Raw genomic sequence first — 26,860 nt, 5'->3', positions numbered from 1 at the left:
TTTCCTTGACTTCACTAAAATTAGACCATTGAGTAGAAAATAGCAGCAAACAGGTTTCTTCAGTATGTGTTTGCTTGTGCAAATCGCAAAACAAAGTCCAAAAATAGTATCATGAAATTATTTACAGTCTTTGTGAGTCTTACCTAACCCTACTCCGTCTTCTTCTCATTGATACCCTTAAGCTCCTTCTGCAGCCTCGGGCCTAGGGCATCTTCCTAATTCTTTTTAACAGAGTTAATTTAATTGACTCTAACAAAAGCACAGGGGATAAGTATCTCTGATAAGGTACCCTAGCTCTTTTTGATCTCCAGAGGGCATCCTTAATGTCACTGAGACCAGAATTCTCAGTGTCCTCTGGGATAGTACATGGCAAACGCTTTTCAGGCAGACTTAGTCTCTCTCCCTCTTGCCGTCTCGGCCAGCCGTCTCCAGCTTCCACTTGACTTGCCACAGCACTAGGCCCTTCCCCAGGGTCTGGTTTTGGCTCAATCAGTGCCACAGGTCAAGAGTCTCCTGTCTCAGCCTCAGATGTCGACTCACCAAGACCACCCTCAGGCCAAGGATGTGCTGTTTCAGGTTCTTGCTAATTTTCTGTAAGTTGTTCAACCTCTCTCCGCTGCCTTTCAGTTGTGGTCTGCACCTCTGGGAGAGGGATTGTCACATCATCAAGGGACACTCCACTCTGAGAGTATGGCCAGCGTGGATCCACTTGGGGAGACCTCCACACCTAACAACACTGTTTTCTTACAAGGATTACTTGATATGGTCCTTTCCATCGAGGTTCCCAACAGATCTTCTGAACATGCTTCTTCACCAAGACCCGCTCACCAGGACTGAGGTCATGGCACTGCTCCTGATGCAGTGGGGCAGAAGCAGCTCCATCCGGTGAGACACAGAATGCATCACATTAGCTGGTCCTTTGCAGTAATCATGAATGATGTAATCTGTAATGTTCATAAGTGCATTTACAGGCCCTGCTGGCATTCTTATTGCTCGACCTATGATGATTTCATATGTCCTCCAATCAGGAATCCTGCGAAGACTCATTAATACAAGGGGCAAAGCATCAGGCCACTTCAGAGACATTTGCACACATACTTTGGCCAAACTGGATTTCAACATTTTGTTCACCTTCTGGACTATGCCTGAAGCCTCATGCTGAAAACTGCAATGTAGTCTTTACTCCACTTGTAATGATGCACACAATATTCTCAGGACCTCATTACTGAAATTAGTTCCTCAGTCAGGAAACTCACCGATAGAGTCTGTTCTCACTATTAGTGGATGGGTCCTGCATGAGAGATAATGTCGGAACTCTAAGAGATGCCCACGCAGTCTGTACAGTCACGGGAGTAGTGGAAGCTTCCTGCCTTCAAGGAGTGTCTTTTGCACAAGTAGCTGAATTGATCACTCTTACTAAAGCTTGCTGAGTGTCTGAACAGCTGAAAGTGATGCTTTTTATTGACAATCAATATGGCTTTTGTGTTGTTCATAACTTTGGTCAGTTATTGTCACAGTGGGGATTCAGGATGTCAGGGGGTTTAGCAATGGGTAGTGGCAAAGGGAAGTAAAGAGTAAATGAAAAATGGAGGGTTCCCTACATTATTTTGCTTCTTACTGCTGGTTTTGAACCTCTATTTTGCCTTTTTCTGCTAGTTTCTGACTGTTATTCTGCCTCTTGCATGTATGGGGGCAGGAGATGAAACTTACGCTTCCAGGTGGCGGGAGCACTTTGACAGCTCCTGCCCGCTGGAACCAGAGTGTTTGTTTTTACTTCTCCTGCCAAGCCAAATCAAACAGCTATGTCCTGGGGGGTGGGCACCCCGGGACATAGCACGAGCCAGCCCTAGGGGGTGGCAGTCCTCAGGGCCATTAATGGCTCCTGGATGGGGGCCGTGTGGCCCCCTCCTTTGTTGGAGTAGGGACTGCCCTGCAGCCGCAGCCTGTGCAGGTAAGAATGGTGAGGACAAGGTGGCGGATTTCAACAGATGAGGGAAAATGAATTACTTATTTCATTTCCCCTCGTGGTCATTGAATCTCCCTCCAACCCGGCCCCACTGCTCTAATCTGCATGGGCTTCTCCTTCTACTCTGGGGAGGCGGTGGAGCCCAGGGCTGAGAACTGACTGGGAGGGGAGCCGCGCAGCCCCCCTTCCATTATCGGTCTGTGAACCCCCCCATTATACATAAAATAGCCACGGGGAGTTAGTGGTCTCCGGAGCAGGGAGGTCTGTGAAGGCCCCCCAAATTGCTTTGTTTCATCCCCGGGGAGGTGGCAGTTCCTGGGGCTGCAGGGGAGGCGGTAGGCCCCCCTGCATTCATTAAAACAATAGCCCTGGTGAGGTGGCGGTCCCTGGCGAACAGGGCAGTCTGCAGGGCCCTCCATTTGTTTTAAACAATAATGGCCACATGCCCTAAGAGCAAGGCCACCTCGGGGCTTAATTACAGAGCAGGGCAGAAGCCCACACTTCTCTTTTTTTGGGGGATGGGAGCCGCAGCTCCAGCACAACTCCATCAGAAATAAAAAAAATTTAAAGGGTTTTTGCCCTGATGAGGGCCATCTGTGACCTACCCAAGAGGCCGAGGGGGTCAGGTTAATCACACCCTGCCCCCTTCATTTATATTTAATGTTATTTGTGGGATTCAGATCAAGCCGAGTCCCAATATGGCTCCCAACACTTCCTGATTTAAAGTGTTGGCAGCCAACCTGATCTCAGCAGGCGTCAGGAGGGATAGCGTAGCCTTCGCACCCCTATAAATACAAATTTGGATTTTGGTTAATATCTCAAAAGCCACTGAAGGGGTTTATACCAAATAAAAAAAGGCCAACATCTACCTTCCTGCCAAATTTGGTGAAATTCTGTTCAGCAGATTGGCCTGTAGCCGTGTTGAAAGTTCCTGTGTGAATTAGCATGGAGAAGACGCGTTTTGGAACCCCCACTTTTTCTCGACCCCCGCTTGATGGACACCACAAAACTTTCAAGACAGCAGCTGAAGTGAGTATCATATTTTGAAAATTTCACGAGGATTCTTCAAACGACGCCAAAGTTATTGGCAAAGCAAAAAACGCTCTTCCTATGGAAATTAGGTCCTAAATATAACTACCTGTAGTTAATAAATATATATATATATATACATAAGCACACACACACACGCACATACACACACACACACACACAAAGGTTAAGTTAACGTTATAGTTAGGTGAAAAGTTCAGTGACAATGTAACATAATAAACCAAAAAAAACACTGAAATTCACCAGTTAATGTTAAGGTAAATATAACCTGTGCCACCTCCATGAACAGTGTTGTCATCAATTATGTCATTTCCGATATTGCACTCATGTTATGAATAATGTTTTTTTTAATATCTTTATTGATTTTTATTAATCAACAATAACAATGAAAGTCAAAGTGCAACATCAGTTGTGCTGATATGTCATTGTATGCATAGTGAAAACAGCTTATCCCACCCCTTTCTATTCGCAGACTTCTGTAGGTAGAAAAGCTCAACGTATCATATATCTGTGGTCTATACCCTTCACACTTCTTGGCATTATATTAAAAGAACGCAATGAACCATACCTCGCAAGATGATAGACACACCTCAATGTGATATCACCGCTGTCGGAATCTAAAAAAAGCAGATGATGCATACATGGACACATAGGCAGTGAGCCAAACCGAGTGATAGTGGTCACATTGCATCAGTTCAGTTCTCAAGTTGTCACCACCATCCCATCTCCGGCATCCTGAGGATGGATTAACAGTAAGGGTGGGCGTAGTTCGCGAAGTAGCACTTCGCGAAGCTACGCAAAGTGAAGTTCGCACTACGCGAGCTACGCGTAGCACTTCGCGAACTGCGAAGTAACATGTTCGCACTGTGCAAGATGTTGTTTTCAATGATTGCACAGTGCGGACAAGCAACCGGCACTGTGCAATCATTGAAAATGGCATCTTGCACAGTGCGAGCTGTAGTTTTCTGCTGCTCGAGTAGATTTTTACTCGAGCTGCAGCTTTCTCAACGCGAACTGGTAGTTTCTCATCGCGAGCGGTCGCGAGCATACGCGACCCCTCGCAATGAGAAACCTGACCTTCTCGCGTTGGGAATCTCGCCGGGAGGTTTATTTTCCATGCTCGCGATCGCGAACAAGGAAAAAGTCTCGCCAGGATGTCATTTTGCTTGCTCGCGGTCGCCAACTTGACGTTGAGGACCGCGAGTAAGCAAAAAATGACCGCAGCACTACGCAACACTACGCTACGCGTGTTCGCACTGTGCTACGTGCAGTTCGCGTAGTGCGAAGTAGCGCGAACTTCGCAAACTACGCGAGCGTAGCGTAGTGCTTCGCCCAGGCCTAATTAACAGATAATTATGTAACGGGTCCCATATGTCTATGAGTTGAGACCGAGGAGGCATTAGTTCAGCATACAAGGGCAGTTGGTCATTACAATAAATCAGGTTAGAGAGAAAATCCTTGAACTTCGACACTCTCCCCTGCCCCAAGAGAAAGGCAACTCTTCTCTTTCCCCAAGAGGAGGGGAAGCACCACATATTTCCTGAAGCTTGCCTTGACTTGTCCTTGTGCCCCAAGAGAGCTGAGAGAGGGGTGAGCATCAGATCCTGACCTATCATGACAGAGAGTGTTGTGGAAACCTCACCTCAGAAAGCTTGTATTGGTCCACATACTCATGCAAGGTGAAGAAAACCCACCCCAATCATGACACATCTAGTGCCTTTGTCATGGGGCGAAGCCGGTAGCTGCGAAGTCTAGGAGGGGTATAGTACACTCTGTGGAGAAACTTATAGTGGATAATACGGAGCCTACTACTAAAGGCAATCCTTCCTGTTTGTACAAAGCAGTATTTCCATTGATCAATCAAGGGTAAGTGAGTACCTCCTCCACCATTTTTCAGTTCATTCTTGACAAGAAATGCTTCCAGGGCTCTGTTTGTAGTTTTAGATCTTGTTTATTTGTCCAAAATTCACTGTGTAATAAATTAGAGACTTTCACACAGCCAACACATGTTTCTCCCCTATGAGGTCATTCGGACCAGGGCTTCCTCAGGGCTGTAAATGAGATAAACAAGACAATGTTTGTACCTATTTTGGTAAGGGTGCATCACTTTCACCGGGAGCTTAGCAACAAGGATAGGTTGTGACCTCCACCAAAGAGTGCTTCACAGTTGAGGGTGACTGGTGATTTATCAGTATTACATAAGTTATATGTGAGGTGACATTGCTGGAGAAACAATGTGCAGTGATTTGTGAGTGCAGTTTGTCATAAAAAAAAGATATTTTTTCATACAAGAAGATATTTTTTCGTGCTTGGGTACTGGTGCTGGCGCTTGAGACTCAGGGAGTTACCAGGAAACTGAAGTTCAAGATTCAATAGTAGACTTGTAGTTTAGAGAAGGCTTATTACGTTAAATATGGGTTAGGTATGCTGTTCCCAAGTATTTTGGTTTTAATATATATTCATGCTAGATGAAGTCAGTCTCATTCATGTGCAAGAAACTGATTAGGTCAGTGAGATGTGCTAATTTCTCGGTAGCGTGAGCATTATCTAGTTACAGTATGTGTGCAATGATATATTCCTTAAAGTAAGTTCATAACTGTTCTTTGATTCCAATTTCAGGCTTACAGGTTCAAAGGTCTCTCAACAGCTTAAATCTTGAATATAAATATTCATATTTCTGTATTTTCGCCCGGATTAAATTATTAATCACAAATCGTAATTCATCAACTCTTTTTGCATGCTTTGCGCAAATTTTTGCTTATATTTTAACGCAAAGGAATTCTATCTGTGTTTCATTTGCAGAGGATACGTTTGTATTGTTGAGTTGTCTTGATGGGCCAGCACCTGTTGGATTAAACATTTTGTTATGTCTTGTATTTCGTCGGTCTCTACGACTGTCATAGTTAGCCATCTTGTTCAATTGTTGAGCTGATCAGTCCTCAGAAGTAGTACAAATGAATGAGGGTTTTCATTCTCTTAGGATGTTTTTGTATTGCTTGAGTCTTTCTGATTAATCTTATTTTTTCTTTGGCAAGTCTGGTTGGAGAATCCGTTTAGTACAGAATTTGGTAATGAAGGAAGTTTCAAGGATTCCCCTCAAGGATGTATTTGCCTTTTTTCTTGTGTTGGGAGGAGGTGAGTCTTGAGGTATTGAACCTTTAGGTACCTCAATTAGTATTTCCATTAATCGTCTGTAAGTGTAGTCCCTATATCCACTTCTTACTGGGCTCACACCTGTCCCCAATTGTATGGAGCCTCAGTTTGTGCTGTGCGATATAAAAGGGAAATTAAATGATGTGGTGTTTCAGCCTGAAGTAAGGTACATAGAGTATCTAAGCTAGGAGGTTCATTAGGGAACTCCTGAGAGACAGCTTTCGCATTATCCGGTCGCTTATGATGTCATTCAGAAAGGCTTCGAACCGCATTCGATTTGTCCAAATCTGATTCGGAACCCGCCTTTCCGACCGACTTGAACACTTTTCCCAATGACCGATTACAATGGCTGGAAAGCGTTCAAACTGTCTGACTTGGTTCATGGAAAGACGTTGGGGGTAACCGAGTCGGCCGGAGACGAATCATAGCGGTCTACGGACTATATTTTCAGCCGAGCGATTAGGATGTTGGATTAAGACAGCCTTTCAAAATCAGTTGTGCCACCAAGGATCGGTTGTTGAAATCTGACTTTGGGAACCTGTAGCAGGCCCCCCTTCACCCAAGGCCATCTGAATCGGGCCCATGGGGGTACACATGGGTCCCCCTTTCTCATGCATGCACAGTGCGGCAGGCACCATAGGACGCTCGCCACAGGATGCCTGGTTTTTCCCAACCACCTCTTTTGTCAATTAAAGACTTTGTTCTCGTTCGGAACACAGGCTCCCGTTGAAGTCAATGCGAGTCCTACCGAACGATATCCGGAAGCATCGTAATCGTTTGGTCAGACTCGCAGAACCCGATTCAGTAAGAAACGATTCCGAAACCGGATCAGTCGGAAGAGTTCCCAGACGACATCGCAATCGGCCCCTATGTCATAATCTAATGTACAGAAAGATGTTTAATCAGGATGGTGCCCCGCCACTAAGAAAATCAGCACGGGTCACAAAGAAGCCCTCTCGATAAAAATCCCCCCAGTGTTGAAATCTGCTTTTCTGGAGAAATTGTCTGCAGGCATTCTCGTGTGTGACTGGCACCAGTGGATCATACGGAACTGGAATAAGCGGGGAGTACAGCAACAGTTTTCCTAGTTTTCAGGCCAGTCTATGCCAGATGTCAGATGTACAGGCGACCGTGGAGCTCGCAGATGCGGTTGGTGCTGATAAAGACCCCAAGTATGATGATGGGGGAACGGGGATTATATAATCCTGCTCTACTGCCAGATTTGGAAGGAATAGAGTAAGTCTGTACCAGCGTATGGAATAATGCGCCTGGGCACACAAATAGAACAACTCCATATCTGGCGCCTCAAACTCTCCATTAGAGAATGGCAGTGTGGGACTGTCCCATTGAATATGGGGCTGTTTGCCTTTTCAATGCTAGTCTTACCATCTGAGTTTTAAGCACCTGATAGAAGGAGAGCCCCAGTGGGAGAAGTATGTTGAGGAACAGATATAAAAATGTAGGCAGTATGATCATTTTTGGTTCACTGACAGAATATAGACCTAAAAAATATTGAGGTAAAAAATATCAAGGTAAAGATATAGAATACAAAAATATTGACTTGCTATACTTGAAAAGGTTAGAACAAAAATATTTTAAAAAAATAGTGTTTACACTAATGTACTTGTATTAAATATCAATTTTTAAATATACATAATTTAGAATATTTAAGAAAATATTATTAACTACTAACATTATAAAAAAACTAAAATATATTTAAAAGTATATTTTACCAAATATAACAAAAGAATTAACTTTAAAAAATGTAGACACATATATACTTGGGAAAGTGAGATATACTTCGCGGTTCCACCACCGCGTTCTCAGACAGGCACCCACTCCGGAGTGCTAAGCGTTCATAGTGGATTTGAAGCAAGAATATATATACATACATATATAAAACAAATAAACTAATATTTTAAATAATATTATAATTAAAAAAAAATGTAAATAATATAATATAAAAAGTATATGTATACATATTTAAATATACCAAAAATATAAAATAGTACTAAAAGGATACCAAATTAATTTTAAATACAAATTAAACAACACATATTATATCACAATTTGATTAAACATAAATTACAAACAAAAAAGATTCTAGATTATAATTATTATAATAAATCAAACACATAATTATAAAAAGTATAACATTAAAGAAAATATTGAACACTAAAATACAAATACGTTTAAAATTCTCACTACATTAAAAAAACATTTTTAAACTAAAGAAATATAAATAATAAGTACTCCCACCTACCATAACACAACAGTAACAATTTTAAATCACACAAAAATAATATTTACTTCTCTAATTACAATAAAAGTCCATATAATATAACAGTGCAAAATAATACAGTTTACTATTCCCACACCTCAATGCAACTACAGGGAAAATGCTGAATTGCAGAGGGGTAAAATGTACTATTCCGACTCCAGCCAGTGCAAATGTAGGAAAAGTGCTCGGTTGCGGAGGGGTAAAATGTACTATTCCCATTCCAATCCGTGCAATAGTAAGGGAAATGTTGGATTGCGGAGGGGTAAAATGCATTATTCCCACTCCAGTCAGTGCAAAACTAGGGAAAGTGTTGGATTGCAGAGGGGTAAAATGTACTATTCCTACTCCAGTCATTATAACAGTAGGGAAAGTGTTGGAAAAAATATATTATTACAAAAAAATAAAAGGTATACAAAAACTAACTACCCCTACAAAAGACTAAAATAAAAACACACATATTTTACAATATTAACATAAGTATGCATTCGCAAAAAATATATATATTTAGTTAAACATTATTAAATATGCAATTACATTTATGTAACTTTCCACAACATACGCCCACAAAATATACACCATACTCCTTAAATGTAATAATAAATTGAATACACATTGAAATATAAAAAAGCCTGATTAAAATATTGAAAATATTTATAACTTAAATAGATTAAGTTCCGACCATATACCCATATAAAGCCCACAACAAACACCAAAAATAAAGAAAGAATTACACAATTAACATAATTATTGTCAATTAAATTATTTATAATAATGAAAAAACTATTATTTACAAATAAATTACTGCCCACCCTCTAACAATAACCCCCACACCCCATATATATAAAACATAATTGAAAAAACATTATTTGCAACATTAACATTATTAATTACCAAATAAATAATTAATATTAATGGACAATAAAAACAAATTACACAATTAACGCAATTATTAATTCAATAAATATGTTACTATAAATACACATAAATGTATTATAAATAAAAGCTGCTGTGTGCAAATATTGAGTAATAAAGTAAAATGTAACCCAACATCCCTGAACTTGTTGAGTAAAGTGCTTTCTGCAAATATCCCTAAAATAAATGATGTCCTAATATCTCAGATACTTTGATATATTTAGCAAGATACATTGTTGCATACATGTAGAGGTTACATGTAGCATGGTTGTGGGGTGCCATTAACAGCCTTTTTGACACAATGGGATAGCTGGCTCCCCTTTGACCGTCCTGATGGTACCGTTCAGACCTGATGAGTATAATAGTCGGTTATTAGTTCTTGGGCCATATTGGGATCTTCCGTATTAGTGACTTGCAGGAGCAGAAAAGCTCTGAGTTTGTCTACAAACTTCCCACACCTAGCTGGAACACATGGGCTAGATTGAGAAAAGCAGAGTGCAGATGCTTCTTGGCAGGTGCGAATGCCTTGAGCTAAACAGATCAGCTTCAGCAGTCTCCTCTTAGATAAGTCTAGTATGGAACAGCACCACAGGCGGTGCAGCCATGATATTTATACTCGCAAAGTCTGCAAGCTCCAGCCCCGCCCTGACGGGCCCATGCTGGCATACATTCTGTTACTGGTCAGCCTAAAAGTCTCATGTACAGAATCGCTCTGCGGGTCCTTTTGTTTATTGTTTCAAGTAGATATGGTTGAGGTTTCCCCTCCAGGTAAGAGGTTTTCAAGGGGAGAAGGGTAACCGAGTGATAAGTCCTGGACTCTCAAGGTTGTCTTCACATGCCTGTTTATCGCTTTGTTTCAGGCAGTATAGGGGAGTTCCCCATTCTTTATTGGAGTCTCTTCAGATTGAAAGGACAAGATGGCACAGAACAGCAATCGTGAGGCATTACTGGAAACCTACTCTAAACCAAAGCTGGAGAGACTGGTGTGCGTAAGCACATTCAGCCATTTAAGTGAGACCATCAAAACAGCCGTTAATAATAACTGGCATATTCTGAACAAGGGCAATTTACATTGTGAAAAACCACACTTTGCCCTAAAATGCAGCGGCAATGTGGGCAATATATTGGTCCACACAAGACCACGTCCCCCTCGCACCTCTGACACCACACGTACACTATGGACGGGGGAACCCATCAAGGGTCATTTCCCATGTGGCTCCTGTGTTGCCTGTCATTCCACCTTATGTACGAAAGAGCTGGATCCGGGCCTTAAGACTCCTTGGGCCCTATCCAGCCATACTAATTGCAACTCCGAAGGGCTGATATACTTGATCAGATGTCCCTTTGATTTGGTGTATGTGGGTATGGCCACCAGAAAGGTCAAGATGAGATTTATCGAACATAAACGTTCAGTAAAATGTAAAAAAACTAATACCAAATTCACCAGACACTTCCTGGAGGCTGGACACACCGAGGATGACTTTAAGTGGGTGGTCCTAGATAAACCCCATTACTGTAGGGAGAAGGGCCCACTAGAGAGAGTCCTGTTCCGGAGGGAACAGCGCTGGGTGTTTAGACTGGACAGTCATTGCAGTAGTCTCAATGATGATCTTCCCTGGTGTTCATTATAGGACATGAGTATGGACAATACACCGTTTCAGCCTTAAACGAAGTATAAATATTAGCCAACACAGTCATTGCCTACTACATGTGTAATGAATTCACATATCCATACGACATAACTAGAGTCTGTTCTTTAGACTTTAGTCATAAAGCCCCACCTGTGCCCACTATTTTGAAGTGGGCACAAAACTTCACAACTTCCTTGCTTGTTTTCCCTAAGTAATTGAATCTAGACGCTGGTGTGATAGCTGTTAATCGAAACCAGGAAGGGAACTACGATTCCCAGGTACTCCTCGCTTTTATTTCTGGTTCTAGGGCAAAGGTTAAGAGAAGCCCCGGAGCCGTGCGCCCGCTTCTCCCCCAGACTTCTTCATCGCATCCAGGGTTCGCACACTGAAACAGCTGCATAGCTGCTAAACTGTATAGTAGTCTAAGCGCATTAGTCCACCAGTTCATGATGGGAACATTTTTCGTCTTCCTATATTGTTTATGCATGGAGCTGTATCTAACGGCTGTTTAAAGCGCAGTTGCGCTATTGGGATTATTGTACAAGATGCCACATACAGCGGAGAAGCAGGTGATAGTATTTGATATCCGAGCATCACAGCTTTTATAATCCTTATAATTATTATGTGGGTTCAGTTTTTTCAAAAACGTGCAAATGTTATCGGCCACTTTAAGCACAGCCTGGATGATAGCACTTAGGAAGCACAGCTACCCTCTGAAGTTCGTTTTGGTCAGTATACGGTTTTCAATTAAGTGGGATTGTTTACACGAAGAGGTGCTCTAGAGGCTCCGAGTTGGTACCATATGGCTTTGTCAGTCTGGTACATTGATGGGCGACAATATTTGGCCAGATACTCATTATACATGTTCACATGGGCTGCTTCTAACTGTTTCATGAAGGGGGTCACATTGCACAACATGATGGTTACATTAACAAGTGGACATGTCAAGTCCTACGGTTATTACCTGAACTTGGGTAGTGGTACATGATAAATTGGAGGGGCTGATATGTTCTGATTCTGATTGCATCTTTAGATATAATTTTTTTTTTTTAAATGTATATCTACCCTGAGTTCTACTTGTTGAGAGAGTCTGCTGACGGTCGAGTCGGACCTTGCTTACATAATTAAGATAAGGTAAAGATACATGCTTTATGAGCACACAACACACGTTTTGCATTTGCAGTGGTGGTGGTAGACACTGGTGTTGCACACAGAATTTGAGACACTATATCAATTTTTATTAAAAAAAATCTTTGTGTGTATTTTCTACAGTGCCACCTGGCCCGCTGAAGATGCTGGTGCTACAAGTACAGCTTGTCAGTTGACTGTATGCCCAAATTATATAATTTTGATTATTATAATTGAAGTTTGCACACACAACACATAGCGGAGTGACCTACATTCTTGGTCCTAGTTAATGCCTTGAACTTTACAGTCATACATGGCAGAAACATAGTGACCAAAAGATAGGGTAATATCCATATCCCTATTCCACTATGATTGAACTCCTATCCATTGGGGCATTTGAATAAAATTTGTCCGCCACCAATGAGATAGTTTTATCCACTTATCCTTTGCACTCTGCCCCTATAGGTAGTAGAACTACATGTGCAATAGAAGATCCCTGCTCCTTTCCTACGGGAAAGTCGTAGCCCACTCTGGGCACCTTGTGGTCCAGTGTGCGGAGGGGACCCAAGTATGAAGCATGTCACCCTAGGGTGAGTGAGGGTTCTTGTCCGAACAAAATCAGTGCTCCACACCACATTTGGTGATCATGCAGATACTGACACCAGGGTCTTGAAAATGACTTTCAAGTGGGCTTTTAGCAAGTTGGCAGTCATCTTCAGGACAAATGTATTATTCAGGATGTATGTATTATTTTAGTATAGTGGACTTCTGTGTTAGTGTGAGGGGGACCAGGCCCATACTAGTGCTGCTTATCCCCTGGAAAGGCACCACAATCGCCCTATGCCACAGCACCTGGAGGCATTACATCATTTACAGGAAGGGGCAGGGCTGCCCTTCACAAATGCACTCAAAGCGTGCCTCGGCTCTCCCACAGCGCAGGACTTCTGTGTTAGTGTGAGAGGGACCAGACCCTTACTAGCGCTGCTTATTCCCTGGAAAGCAACCACCATCACCACAAACCACAGCACCCGGAGGCCCTGCATGGTTTCCAGGCCCATCCACAGTTGGACGAGGCTGGGCTGGGCCACCCCCTAACATCAGTCTTTTGAGGTAAGCAACTCATCCTCCTATATATCACTTTTTATGTACATAACTTGCCCAGCTGCTGTACATCCCAGGAGTCATCCCCCAGGATACTGTTGCCCGCTGAGGAGGAGTCTGCCAGCAAGTACTATTTGCTTTATGTGGTGTGCAATCTTGGGCCCTGAAGAAGGCCTGGAAGAATGTCTAAGTGGAAGTTAGAATCCAGAAAGGGGGGGTTCATCAGCCAAAATAAAGGCTACTACTCTCAAAAGTTACATCGAAAAGGTAGTGGGAGTAACTATTGAAGAAATCTTGAACGTAGAAAGAAGGCACTCCCTTGCTCCCACAGCCTCCAGCATTGATGCAGACGCAACACCTAATCCTCTTTGGCCCCTATAAGCCATCTAGAAGAGGCTGCCTCTGTGGCCAATTACATTGGGATTCAGTCACAAGCACAGGCCCAATCATTTCTAGTTTTGTCTCCCCAAGTGCCCCCAACCAAGACTTCCCTTAAGGCAGCTAAATTCCCAAACCATAACCATAAAAAGGCAATACCTACAAAACAAGCAATTCTAGATCTTACCTGGGGCTCTAAGGGGAGCGAGTCTGAAAATAGTGGTGGACATCTTGTGGACAGCACTGAGGGCAAGTTAGACTAACTGGGTAAAACGGTAGAAGCGATTCTGGATGCTAAATAAATAGGAATGTTTGATCGCCTAAATTCCATTCAGGTTAATTGAACTAGCCTCACTCAAAGGCAGGACCCAGGATGTACCGGCCTGCACAAATGCTAATAATCCTATACCCAGTGTGCATCAAGATAGCCTCCTGTTCAAAGTTGGAACTTGAGTAAGATCTTAGGCTTGGCGACCGCATATGCGAAGGTGAGCCAACTGCATCCCATGTGACATCCCATGCTACATCAGCCCGTCAGGTGCAGGGATGATGAGAGGGGCCCCCACCTGCACACAATAATACTCCCACCACTAATAGCCATTCAGGTCTGGCCGCTGGTACTACTTCTAGGTGCGACCTTCCACCTGTGGCCTGCTCATACGTTATTGTACTTGCAGATGTGCAAACCCATCGACCTGGTGTAGTGGGATCAACCAAGGATTTAATCCATACATTTACCCACAGGATTCATGACAACATTTGGTGCAGAGACAAGCTATTTAACAGGGTGATGATGGCCAGAAGGGTGGGCTGGGTAGGGAAAATGCCAAAAACAATCTCATATGACTGTGTCATCATTACTTTTTGAAACACGAAAGTAGCAGGGAATTTGATTGGGGCTTTTTGCCCAGGCTGGAATAAGGCCAGTATATTACCCAATGTCTACTTCTACAGGCCCTTGGTCACTTAACCACCCAATGCAGACAACTTGGAGGGTACACAGGGCACAAAGCAAGTCCAGGCCATTTTATAAGAATCTCGTTCAGAATCGCTTTGGTCCTTTGGGGAGCCTGACCAATGTGGATGGACTCTGGAATGGTCCGAAGAAGTCAGTGTGTGCATTGCAGAAGGACAACCATGGCCTGGGCAGGCACCCTGAAGGACATGGCAAGAGAGTAGACCGTGTAAACATACTGCACTCCATGCCTCCCTTTAAGGAAATTGGTGGTTCTCCCTTGGGAGAAGGCCCTGCAAGTTTATTGCATCCTACTCTCCCCACTGTTGAATATGATGCTGTGATCCTGGTTAGCCCTGTTGACACTACCCACCAGGTAAAAATATTGTTTTGGAACGTTCCTGGGTTATCTAATAAAAAGGATGATGATAGCTGGGCCGTGCTTGGCTAAAGAGCGGTGATGGATCAAACCCAGATCTGTTGACTGGGTGTGAGTGTTTGATTGGTTCTGATGCTCCGTCCATCACCACCCCCTTTTGTACCGCTTTGTTCGCCATAAGTTGGCAGGGTATGCTCAGACGTGAGTCCCTTGCTCACTTTGCCAGTTGATTCAAGCAAGCCTGGCTGAAGACGGCTGAAATGCCAGAAACCGGTCCTAGGAAGCTTGTTTCCGGTCCAGGGAAGGCATGGCTTGGCAGTTTGTGCTTGACTGTTCCCATGAGGCACAGGGTCAGACTGATTTGCATATGGCCATGTCTGAACTGGGGTGGCAGAGTGGGCTAAAGAACGGTGATGGATCAAACCCAGATCTGTTGACTGGGTGTGAGTGTTTGATTGGTTCTGAGGCTCCGTCCATCACCACCCCCTTTTGTACCGCTTTGTTCGCCATAAGTTGGCAGGGTATGCTCAGAAGTGAGTCCCTTGCTCACTTTGCCACTGGATTCAAGCAAGCCTGGCTGAAGACGGCTGAAATGCCAGAAACCGGTCCTAGGAAGCTTGTTTCCGGTCCAGGGAAGGCATGGCTTGGCAGTTCGTGCTGGACTGTTCCCATGAGGCACAGGGTCAGACTGATTTGCATATGGCCATGTCTCAACTGGGGTGGTAGAGTGGGCTAAAGAACGGTGATGGATCAAACCCAGATCTGTTGACTGGGTGTGAGTGTTTGATTGGTTCTGATGCTCCGTCCATCACCACCCCCTTTGTACCGCTTTGTTCGCCATAAGTTGGCAGGGTATGCTCAGACATGAGTCCCTTGCTCACTTTGCCACTGGATTCAAGCAAGCCTGGCTGAAGACGGCTGAAATGCCAGAAACCGGTCCTAGGAAGCTTGTTTCCGGTCCAGGGAAGGCATGGCTTGGCAGCTCGTGCTGGACTGTTCCCATGAGGCACAGGGTCAGACTGATTTGCATATGGCCATGTCTGAACTGGGGTGGCAGAGTGGGCTAAAGAACGGTGATGGATCAAACCCAGATCTGTTGACTGGGTGTGAGTGTTTGATTGGTTCTGATGCTCCGTCCATCACCACCCCCTTTTGTACCGTGCTTGTCTTAAGCCACAACATGATATTTTTGCAAGAGACTTGGATTACAGAAGCTGTAAGCATGGATGGGTTTGTTGTCCATATGGTCCCGACAACCCTCTCCCTCTCCGGCTCAGCCAAGGGAGTACTAATGGCCTACTTTTGAGTTATTAATTTACATAATAAGCTCTAATTTTGAGCTCTACTTTCAAATTATTAATTTACATAATGAGTTCTTTGGTATAGATATGTGCACTAATATTAACACATTGTCTAATTTTATACTGGGTCTCGAAATTTAATTAGCCCACTTGAACACAGGGTTCCATATTGGCCATACGTCTCAGTCTAATGAGCTAGCTATCCTGGATAAAGCATGTACAAGGGGTATTTCCCAGCAGTGGGACCAGAAAGCTAAGGCTCTTTTAACCATGGTTAATATGTTTGATCTTATAAACACCTGTCATGCCAATGGCCCTGCCTATCTCGCGAATGCTCCCTATGTTAGTGGTGGAATATGGGTCGATAATTGACTATATTTTTGTGTCTAGGGCTTCAATGGGAGAGAGTCCCAAGAAGAAGCACCATTGTAAAGACACTGAGTGACCATAATCCCCTGTGGTTGAGTCTAACTATCCACAAGGGGTAAGGTAGGGCCAGTGGCATTCCTGTTTCATCCTTCACTGTTAAATCACAGGAGCTTTGTCTAGTATGGAGGAATGCTGATACGGGAGTGGTGATGACAATTTTGTCTGCCAACCACTTTGACATATTTTTCAATTGCCTATCCCTCCTGGATGATCTCTGGGTTAAGACTTATTGTTTTACCCAACTTGGCTAGCCATCTGTAACCTTCTTATGAAGTCAATTAGACCTGTTAGCCCAGGGGTCAAGTGGTTTGATTCCTCCTAGAGAAAGATCTATGCTAACTTGCATAGGGCTCTCAAGGACAAACCCAGAGACAACCTGAAGATTCAAGATCTCAGAGCTGAGTATAAAGGGAACCTGTGCAGTAGGCGTGAGGAGATTAAAATGGAGCACTAGGATAGGCTGGTTCAGTCTTGTATGGAGAAGGATTCCAGGACCATCTGGAAGGTGGTTAAGCACAAAGGCATCCTGGGATCCAGCTATAATTCAGTTATCACTTCTATTAGCCCAGAGGCTTGAGTGAGCCACTTCAGTGTTCTTTACTGCACTGGCACATTCCAGGAGAGCCTGAGGCAGTGTGGGTCTTCCCAATAACATTGAACTTTACCACAGAACAGATTTGGGAAGCTATCATAAAGTCTCCATTTAATAAGGCTAAGTGCGATCCGCAGTTCCTACATTGTTATTGGCCAATCTCTATGCTGAATTCGCAGGGAGGGTTGTGTTGGACTGCCTTCTGTCCTGGGCCAGGGAGACAAACACACTGTCAGAGGTACAATATAGTTTGAGGGGGGACTGGGCACTGTGGAGCAATACCTAAATTTACACTTGCTCATTAGCAAGTACACCATCGAGAAGCTGGGCTCCATCTGCCTAACATTGATGGATCTGTCTCGCGCCTTCAACAGCGTTGTTAAGATCCAAGATGTGGGCTGTGTTGAGTGACCTGGTGGTGGATCCAGAGCTTGCCCATTTTTTGCAGGTCTTGCACGTTGATCTGTCAGTATTCTTTAGGTATGGCCCTGCTGGCGCACCTCCAGCTTCCCGCTGGGGAAGGTTGTTCGGCAGGAATGTGTACTGGCCCCAATTCTATTTCTGTTGTACAGTAATGATCTTGACGCTGCACTTTCTGCCTGTGCTGAGTATGTCCAGATGGTGGGCAAGAAAAATGCCCCAGCGTTACTTTAAGCGTATAACGCTGTCTTATTGGGAAGAGCACACACGTCTCAGGAGTTTGTTAGCCTCATGGGATCCCTAGGTTTAACCACAACTTGCTCAAAAAAGTACACTGTTTTGTGGCACCAAATCTGTGAAGTCACTGAGCATATTCCCTCTAAGTCCACCCAGTTACCTCAACCCAGGATTTTCATACCTAGGTGTTCTTCGATACCAGCGGAAACTGGGGTCCCTGCAAGTATAAATCCTCCCAAAAGTTTGCTAGTGCCACCTGCTACATTTAAAGCTTAGCCTCATGTACTGGCAAAAAGCCAATGATCCCCCTGTTGGAGGTATTCAAGTGCAAATGCCTCCCCATTCTTATCTATCAAGCCAGCATCTGGGGACATTCCAACACCACCGCCCAGCAGACTGAAGAAAATAAGGTCCTGCGACGCCTTCTAGGTGTATCCCCTGCTTGCACCACCTAAATAGTTCATCAGGAGCTTAGGGTTGGGTATGTAGAAGACTGTATTAAACTGGCCCCTTTGTCTGTCTGTGCAAACCCATATGCAGGTATCAATAGGAAAGTGTTCACGGATTGTCTTGCTTGTGAAAGAGGCTTGACTATACCCAGATTTCAATATATTAAACATGAAATGTCTGACCTGGGGAGACCGGAACTCTTTTCCATCCCCTCTGGTATATTCAAGGATGACTTAATCTGTTTTGGAAAAGCATTCCAAACCAGGAAAAGGTATCTTAGAGAGGAAGGTGATTCATTATGGGAGTAAGTGAATTTGCAAACTACCCCTGATATGGAGCCATATTGGTCATGGGTGGATGCCACCTGGAACAGAGTCTTTTGAACCAGATTCAGGCTTGGATATTGTGAGGTGGCAGTTGAGCTTTGCTCTGGGCTACTTTGATTCTAGTATCCATGTTATGAGTCCTCGTCCCAGAGTTTGCTACATTTAATCTTCATTTGTAAGTATTTTATACCCTGAAATGTTTTTAGTCCCAATTATTAGAATATGTGGCTTTACAAGATGTGTCGAGGTACTGTTGTACCTGCAGTAGTTATATTCCCTCACACTTTGTAGTAACATTTGCACATTTTTAAAGTGTGCTATAGTCAAAAGAAAAGAAATTATTTTTTAACATACGGATGCCGTAAGCTACATTTGCCTAAACACTGTTAGTGGGGAATCTGCCTGATGAATCTGCCCTAGGTGTCGATCACCACGGTATGACTCCCTTACCCTACTTTCTTTTAGCTATAGATTTTTAAAATGTTTTTATATTGTCTGTTTTTATTATTTAATTAACTGTTTGCTGTATTTAAATTGGAGGACAACTGAGGCCCTGAAAATTGCTTTAATGATGTTTTAATACATGTATTGTGCTTTTATGGGTGTGTTTTACTGCCGAAATAAAGAATCGTCTGTCTGTATGGTGGATTTGGAAGCTAGTACTATATTTGCCACACCACATTCCAGTCTGAGTCTTGACCGACAAGTGTAGAATGGTTGCTGGAAATTTGTCCTTAACATTGAATGAATGGATGAATGAGTACCTTTGAAATTTATATTATGCACTTCCACTGCATATGTACATTAAATGGACCTCCTTTTTCCACCATTACACTGTAGATGTCATTAGGGGAATTCACAAAGGCAGACTCTCACACCCTACAGTATTTAATTCCTAAAACTAAAAGGTAGGATTGTTTTGCCAGTTATGTATCCCTTTTTCATGTACTATTCCTACTTTCATTTCTGTGAGTCTGACTAATCATTTTGCCATTACTCCCGCTGCATTCGGTTTGGAATCAGTTAGTGTGACATGCCCTTGTGTTTTTAGCACAAATAGTCACATGAATTATGGCTTCACCTCTCTCAAAGCCATCAGCACTTAACTCCTGTGGTTACCCAAATTTTAAAAAATACTCCACCTACCAGCATACATGAGCACATGCACCCCCTATTTCAGTACTATGTGGTGATTGGAGATCTTGTAAAGTCTTTTAGTGAAAGAGCTGTACATTTGCATGCAAGGATAAAATAGTCATAGATGTTTTTCAGTCTGGTGCCTGCTTATCTCATGGGCCAGAGAGTGCCTTAATTTCCAGTTTGTCTACTAGACTGTATTATCATCTTGAGTGATGGACAATCTTGTGTGCTTGTAAAGAGGACAAACTGGGCTTAATTCAACTCTCCAAACAGAATGAGAGACAGAGTTTACTTTTATCACCTACTAATTGAGTACCTTGAAGAACTGAAGGTTCTCGGCTGCCATTTCAAGATTTCCTTTTTATTGGTTAGATTTGATCAACCTTGGCACAATTCTGTCAGTTTACTCTACCATCTGTTGTCAGACATGCATATATTGCATGTGGCAGACATGAGTTCTAGCTCATGTGTAGGGTCATGTTCCATTTCGCCTATTAATATTGACAAACATTTCCTCTTGTGTATTAGGATAAATATCTATCAGTGAAGTTTTACTCTTGATGGAGTCTAATTCTAGATTGAGGCAACAAAGAGGGATCCATTTTTTTTTACCTCTGGCACTCTGATCTTGACAATTTTCTTCCCATGTGTTTACTTCGGGTCACTGTTTAGGTTTATTCTCTATAAGGCATATCCTCTCTCTACATGTGTCTTTGACTTATATCGTTAATTGTGGTGACACAGATTAACTCTCTTCTCTATTTCTCAGTTGCTGTCCATAAATGTCTCTCTTGCTTCTATGCTTAAACCTTCATCAGTCCTAGAATGCTCCCTGCCATCTAATAAGAGGAATTTAGAAGTTTGTTTCTGTTACTCTCAAAACCAACAGTTGAATTTCTCATGAGATCTCTTCTGTCTTCCTATTGTATGCATTCATGCTTTGCCAGTTGTATTCTTCTGAAGGCTTCTTAATTTATGAATTGAAAAAACACAAAGACACAAACACTGATTTTCTGTTAGGAGCCCCTCCCTTGGAAATCCTTTTGAACATGTAAATCACACTGATTCTGTATGCTGGTGAATGTGTTCAAATGCATGGACTTAGGTTTGAGACTTGGTGTATAGTCCCATAGTGCAGATGATTGTGGTTTACCAATATTTTTACCAGGATTGATGTCTAGATTCCAAACTGATTTACTAATAGATACCCAGGATTGGGTTGGCAATAATGTTAAACTTTTGCAGTTGAAAAAAGAAAACATAGTATCACAATGCTGTACCTACTTAAAATACACGCATATTTTCAGTGCAGTGTATTTGTTCTGTTTTAAATAATGTCATTGGTAAGTTGCTCTTGGGAATGGCATTTCCAAAATTGCCATTGATGTATTGTTAACACTAACTAAAATGAATTGTACACAGGCAAAATGCTCATTGTGCAACTTAACCTTCTATCAACATTTATGAACTTTAAGGATACAGCTGAAAGTAAAATGCCACATTTAGCATTTTTGTTATGACAGCAAAACCTTTGTTGCAGATTCTGGCCAAACTCTTTTCTGCACATTATAACCAGGGCACTGGATTTATGCAATTGTGCGGCCACTGCATTTTCCACTTAATTATGGATTTGCCGCATTTGCCATATAATCCACTATCTGCCGGATAGTCTGCAGATTTTAACAAAACAAAAAAAAACTATTCTATCTGAAACAGTTCAAAAGTTACTGAAAACACAGCAATGCATGTTGCTGCACTGTAGAAGGCCCTTTTCAAAAGTTAACTGGTCAACTTTCTGTGGCTTTTTGCTAAATATGAGTGTTAAACTTCTACTAATGTATTGCATCCTATGCCCAGACAGTGTTAATAAGTGTAAAAATATCAAAATAGCAGCATAATTTGGCACTCCCCTGTTGCATAATTCCAATGACCTGATTATAACAATGGAATTATGGGAGCTCCGATGAAAACAACGAAGGGACAGAGGTATTATAATGGCCAAGACAGTCTTCAACATTTGAATGTATCTCTTCTGTTTCTTTCTGTTCAACTTGGAACATTCTGTCATCAGTGGGTGGAATGTTCGAATAGCAGTGCAACCCTTATGCTTTGGGCTGTAACGGTTGTTAAATGCCTTCTGTCTCTCAAGGCGAGAGCAATAGACAACTTTTATAGCCTTCCCTTTCAATGATGACTTTTCTCTCACCTCAGATGTAGATACCTGTGAAATTGCATATTATTTTTCATAGAGAACTGCAACAAAGATCTACGCATTACAATGCATATGATGTGAAATGAGGTTTGAATACTTACGGTCTCATTTTGTTTACTAAACACTGGCATGGCAACAGTTGTCATCAAAACCAATCCTTGGTCATCTGCAAGCTAAATTTGAAAAAAGGCACTTTACTAAAAAGTATGTAATTGTTCATTGTTATTACATTACAGAAATGTCAAGGTATTCTCAGAGCTTCTGATAAAAATAGCTGTATCAATGTAAAATTCCAATTATATTTTGATGGAAGCACTTTCAAATTAATGGATAGTAACTTCTAAGGGAACATTAAGCTTAATGGATATAAAATAATTGCAAGAGTAAGAAATGACTGAAATAGGAAGGTAACTAATGACCTTAGTAATGAAAATGTACATGGATTCATGTAGAATATGGGATTTAATAAAAACTAGTGACTGACGGCTCATCTTAATTAATAACTAAACAGCTGACAAATTGTGTCTTTTATAATTGAGGTCTAAAACGGAATTATTTGGTATTCCTTTTAATGAATACCTACACATGGACTCCAAGCTTAGAGGACTGAACATGCTGCGGAATAAAAGAATATTACACATCATGGTCCTGTGTTGTCTGTGCTCTGGTTTAAAAGATGTTGTTTTCCTCTATTATTGTCATTTGATTCCTGTCAGTTTTCAAAACAGCAACATTGCCAAACAAGAACTCTTTGATTTTAAAGCATACCACAGGGAAATAATGTTATTGTAGATCAAATATAAGGTTTCTGGCACCGTCCTAGGAGAAATTAAAGATTAGCAGAATTCAGAGGCATTTCCTTTTTGCACACTGTCGATCTGTGATTCCTGAAGCTTTCTAATTATGCATGTAATATGTTATTTAACATTTATAATCAAAGCCTGTTTGGCAATTCAAGTGGCATGAAAAACTGTCAGCTAATTGAGCGTGAATTTCACTGTTGTTAAAGTTTCCGTGCAACATATTTTGAAGATGATTTGGCCATTGGCATCCAAAATTCAATATTATATCTTTTCAGCTGGTTCATTTTAATGTACTTACTTCTTTATGTTGATCATACCGCACAACAAAAATTAATTATCTCAATTAAGTGGATACACTGTTTTAAGATCTAACATCTTTCCATAGCCTTACACATTGTAAAGAAACAGAACTACAACTCCCCTTATCATCAGCCAAGCGGTGAATTTTTATCATTAAGTTTAAGCCTATGAATTTCTGTATGACTGCCTCATTGAGAAGGTCACATAACATTTACTACACAAATACATAGAATCAGATTAGTGATGACAAGTTCAAAAAAGGAGGAAAACAACCAAAAGATAAATACACAAAGACGATGTATTTTGAATTTTAAATGATAAACATTGTGTCATACAAAATAGATGTACAATCATAAATGTGTGTTGCAAGGTTTAACCCTTCTCAAGGTCTTTTGTGTAAACATAGGTGTTAGACCCAGCAGTCTGGCTAGAACACATCGAAGCCAGACGGAATTCACTGTCCAAGATAGGATGAGTAAGATACACTCATAAGATAACCTTGCTCACCCTTTGGTAGCTTGGCACAGAGCAGGCAGGCTTATCCTAAGGATCAAAGTGTAAAGTATTGGCCCAGCACCGCCCTCACAACACCACAGATTACTCTACAAAAAGACTCCACAATATTTGTGTAAAACACTGGTCTTTGTATTACACACACATTGAAATCAAAATGACATACACTTCCTATATATACTTTTCAGCTATATGCAATTGTCGAACTTTCCCATTAGCAGCAGAATGGCATGAAAATATATGTGCCAGTCATATATATACACTTGCCCCGTTATCCCCTCAGCCTTGAAAGCAACATAAACCTATGTGCATACTTTCCTGAGGTAGTCACGATCCAAGCTATCCCTCCCACATCAAAATGAGAAAACATACATGCAGGCTTTTGCAGAGGTAGTCCACTTTACCCCATCACAGCCTAAAACACAACATATCTCAATATTGCATACCCCTCACAGCTTGTAATGGTCAAGACGTCACAGTTCTCCCCTACTCCTCATGACCCATCCTTGCAGTCACTATAAACTACACCAGCCAACAATATACTTCTACCCACTAGAGACACATTGATTAGATTGTCTGGATCACCTAAGCATAAGGAAACGGTTACTTGGTTTTGTTTGTCTGCAATAGGGCATCAAGGCACCACGTGGTACCTTTACGAGAGCAGGATCACTAACCCTCCCTTAGGCAAAAGATTGTGACGCCAGAAGCTGGTGCACTTCCACTTTAGGGAAATGTTTCCCCCCAGATAGAGGTGTGAGCCACAGTTATTCCAGGCAGACAGCTGTGGGTGCCCACAAGGCACAATGGGACTACTCAGGTCCAGTCACAATGTTACCAACAACAGAGTACCTTCTGGTGTGGTTCCTAGGGGAGGCATCGGCAAACTTGGACTGAGACCAATAATGTCAGGCACTGTCGTCCTCCCAGTCTGCAGCTCAGAGACAGTCCAGGCTTCGAGCTCGGGTCCCGCAGAGTCAGCAAACATCCCCAACACCCCTCAGAAACCACACGCTATGACGTGCAAGCGAGCACAGGCTTCCGGTTACAAGCTCGGGTTCCTCAGTACTTCTCAAACTCCTCAAGTTATGGCACCACAGGTCAGCCACTGATCTTTATAAACACACTCCTCTACACAGTGTGATTACTGCAAATGTTAGGATAGTCCTTGTCTGAATTGACGATAACTTACAGCTGTTTCCGCTGCACCCTGCACTGTCCTTATGATTTAGTGAAAATTTGGAGATCCTTTCTGTCCCTGGGATCTCGTAGACAGGAGGCCAGCTAACTGGCCCTGCTTAAACCCCTGGGCCATGATAGGAGGTGACTAACTGCAGGCCATCAACATGCAGGCAAAAATCCACCAAGGGATAGTCCCATTCCTGGAGCACAACAAGCCCCAGGCCACAAGTCTGTGTATAATCTAGTTGCCTATCCCTCCTGCCCCACTGGTTTCTCTTGTCGATTTCCCAGCGTCATATCAGCATAGAATAGTTCCAACCCCAAAAGCATCCCTTCACTCCTGAGGACAGAGCCCCAGTAGAGATACCCATAATGACCTTTGAAGATGAGATCAGTTCAAAAGCCCACCCTTGAAATACACAGCCCCCCTGTAGATTTAGTCCTGTCTGCCATCCTACACTGGGAGGTTTGATAAATATCCTTAGTGGGGCCATGACCCTGTCTCTTGGAATGCAGGTACAAATTCCAACCCCTCTTTCCATCCCAGAAGGCCCCTCACAGTCAGAGGTCTGTAGTTTCCCTTGAATGCCCCTAGTTTATGGCTGTCTACAGGAATGCACAGATTTGGCGGTCCCTCCAGCACCCATATGTAGATTGGAGACAGACTGGCAGGCACACTGAGAGCCACGAGCACAGTAATTCCCACTTTTCCAAAGTGGCATTTCCGCATTAGTAATGTCAGATCAACTCTCACTACCGGAGAGGATTTGCCATTACTAATACACCGACACTAAATACGCTAATGTGACTCAACTTACAGCTCAATAGCCATTTTACAAATCCCCCATGTTCATCATTGCAAGAAGCAGGCCTAACCGTACTGAACCAATGTTTTTCACTACTAGGGAATGTAGCGCATGTGCACATGCCCTACCTCTTCTCTACACCACACCCTACCCCAGGGAGTACTCCGATGTAGCGACAGATAAAGAACTTGGCAAGTAGCTTTTTAAATGCCAAGCTGAGTAACAGTAACCTGCACACACAGACTCCGCAATGGCAAACCTGTGGTACATTTTGAAGAGCTATATCCGTAGGCGGCACAACTAGTGCTGCAGGCCCACTTAGTAGCATTTGAGTTACATGCCCTAAGTATATGTATTACCACTGGACAAAGGACTTAAAGCTAACTCAAATCAACCGATTATGTTTACACCAATCACCAGCAAGTAAATGACAAGCACAGCACTTTGGCACTGAATGGCAGTGTCAAAGGACTCAAAGTCCTAAGACTAGCACGTAGATCAGCAAAAAACAGGAGGGACAAGAGCAAAAAGTCAAGGGAAAACACCCTAAAAAGGTCCATTTCCAACAACAGATGTACAGTAAATTTTTGAGCTTCACTTTTTTGACAAAGCTGCCTCCTTAATAATGAAAGTGTTATGCAACTGTGTGTACCTGACAATATGCGCATATAATCTGTCAGAGCCCAGAGCAGCACTATTCTGCAAACTGCAACTGAATCCACTCTAATATTTTTTTTATTGTTTGGTTACTCTTTGCTAAGCAATTAAATCCTTATTTCATTATTTTGTAATGTAAGATTTTGCAATTTGTAAAACATTTTACGCTATTTTAATGTGCCTTATTTTCAACATAAACATTTTAAAGCTATTCAAGCTTGACAATTGTCCTAATTTGATGATATTTTTCCATCAACATTTTTCTGAAATGTAACACTTTCTAACAAAGGAACACATTGGGATTGTATTGAATCTCTACAATGTGCCACTGCCTGATTGAAATTTTGAAAACATTTGCTTGGATCGGAAAACCTAGCTATGAATATATCTACAGGACCAATACATACACTAAAGCAGAACTGTAATTATGATAATCAACCCCATCTATGAAACATTGGGTCAGATTCGCAAAGATTTTATAGTGACTTCCTTATTGCATACTCATCAATTCCAGGAGTAAGCCATAACTAAGGGAAGATTACTCATGACATTCATGAA

At 42.3% G+C, this 26,860-nt stretch overlaps 1 protein-coding gene across 3 annotated transcripts in view; it reads right to left on the bottom strand.

The window, feature by feature from the left end:
• The window catches only part of CACNA2D3 (calcium voltage-gated channel auxiliary subunit alpha2delta 3), a 2,334,275-nt gene that overhangs the window by 939,924 nt on the left and 1,367,491 nt on the right, over positions 1-26,860 (bottom strand). For all 3 annotated transcript variants that reach the window (XM_085624637.1, XM_085624639.1, XM_085624638.1), the window contains one exon: positions 22,143-22,214. In XM_085624637.1, the coding sequence (XP_085480763.1) occupies positions 22,143-22,214 (72 nt within the window). The remainder of the gene's footprint in view (positions 1-22,142; positions 22,215-26,860) is intronic.

Source organism: Triturus cristatus, chromosome 9, assembly GCF_964204655.1.
Source record: "Triturus cristatus chromosome 9, aTriCri1.1, whole genome shotgun sequence".
NCBI lineage: Eukaryota > Metazoa > Chordata > Amphibia > Caudata > Salamandridae > Triturus > Triturus cristatus.
Note: the sequence above shows the minus strand (reverse complement) of the source record. Positions and strands in the feature narration are given on the sequence as shown.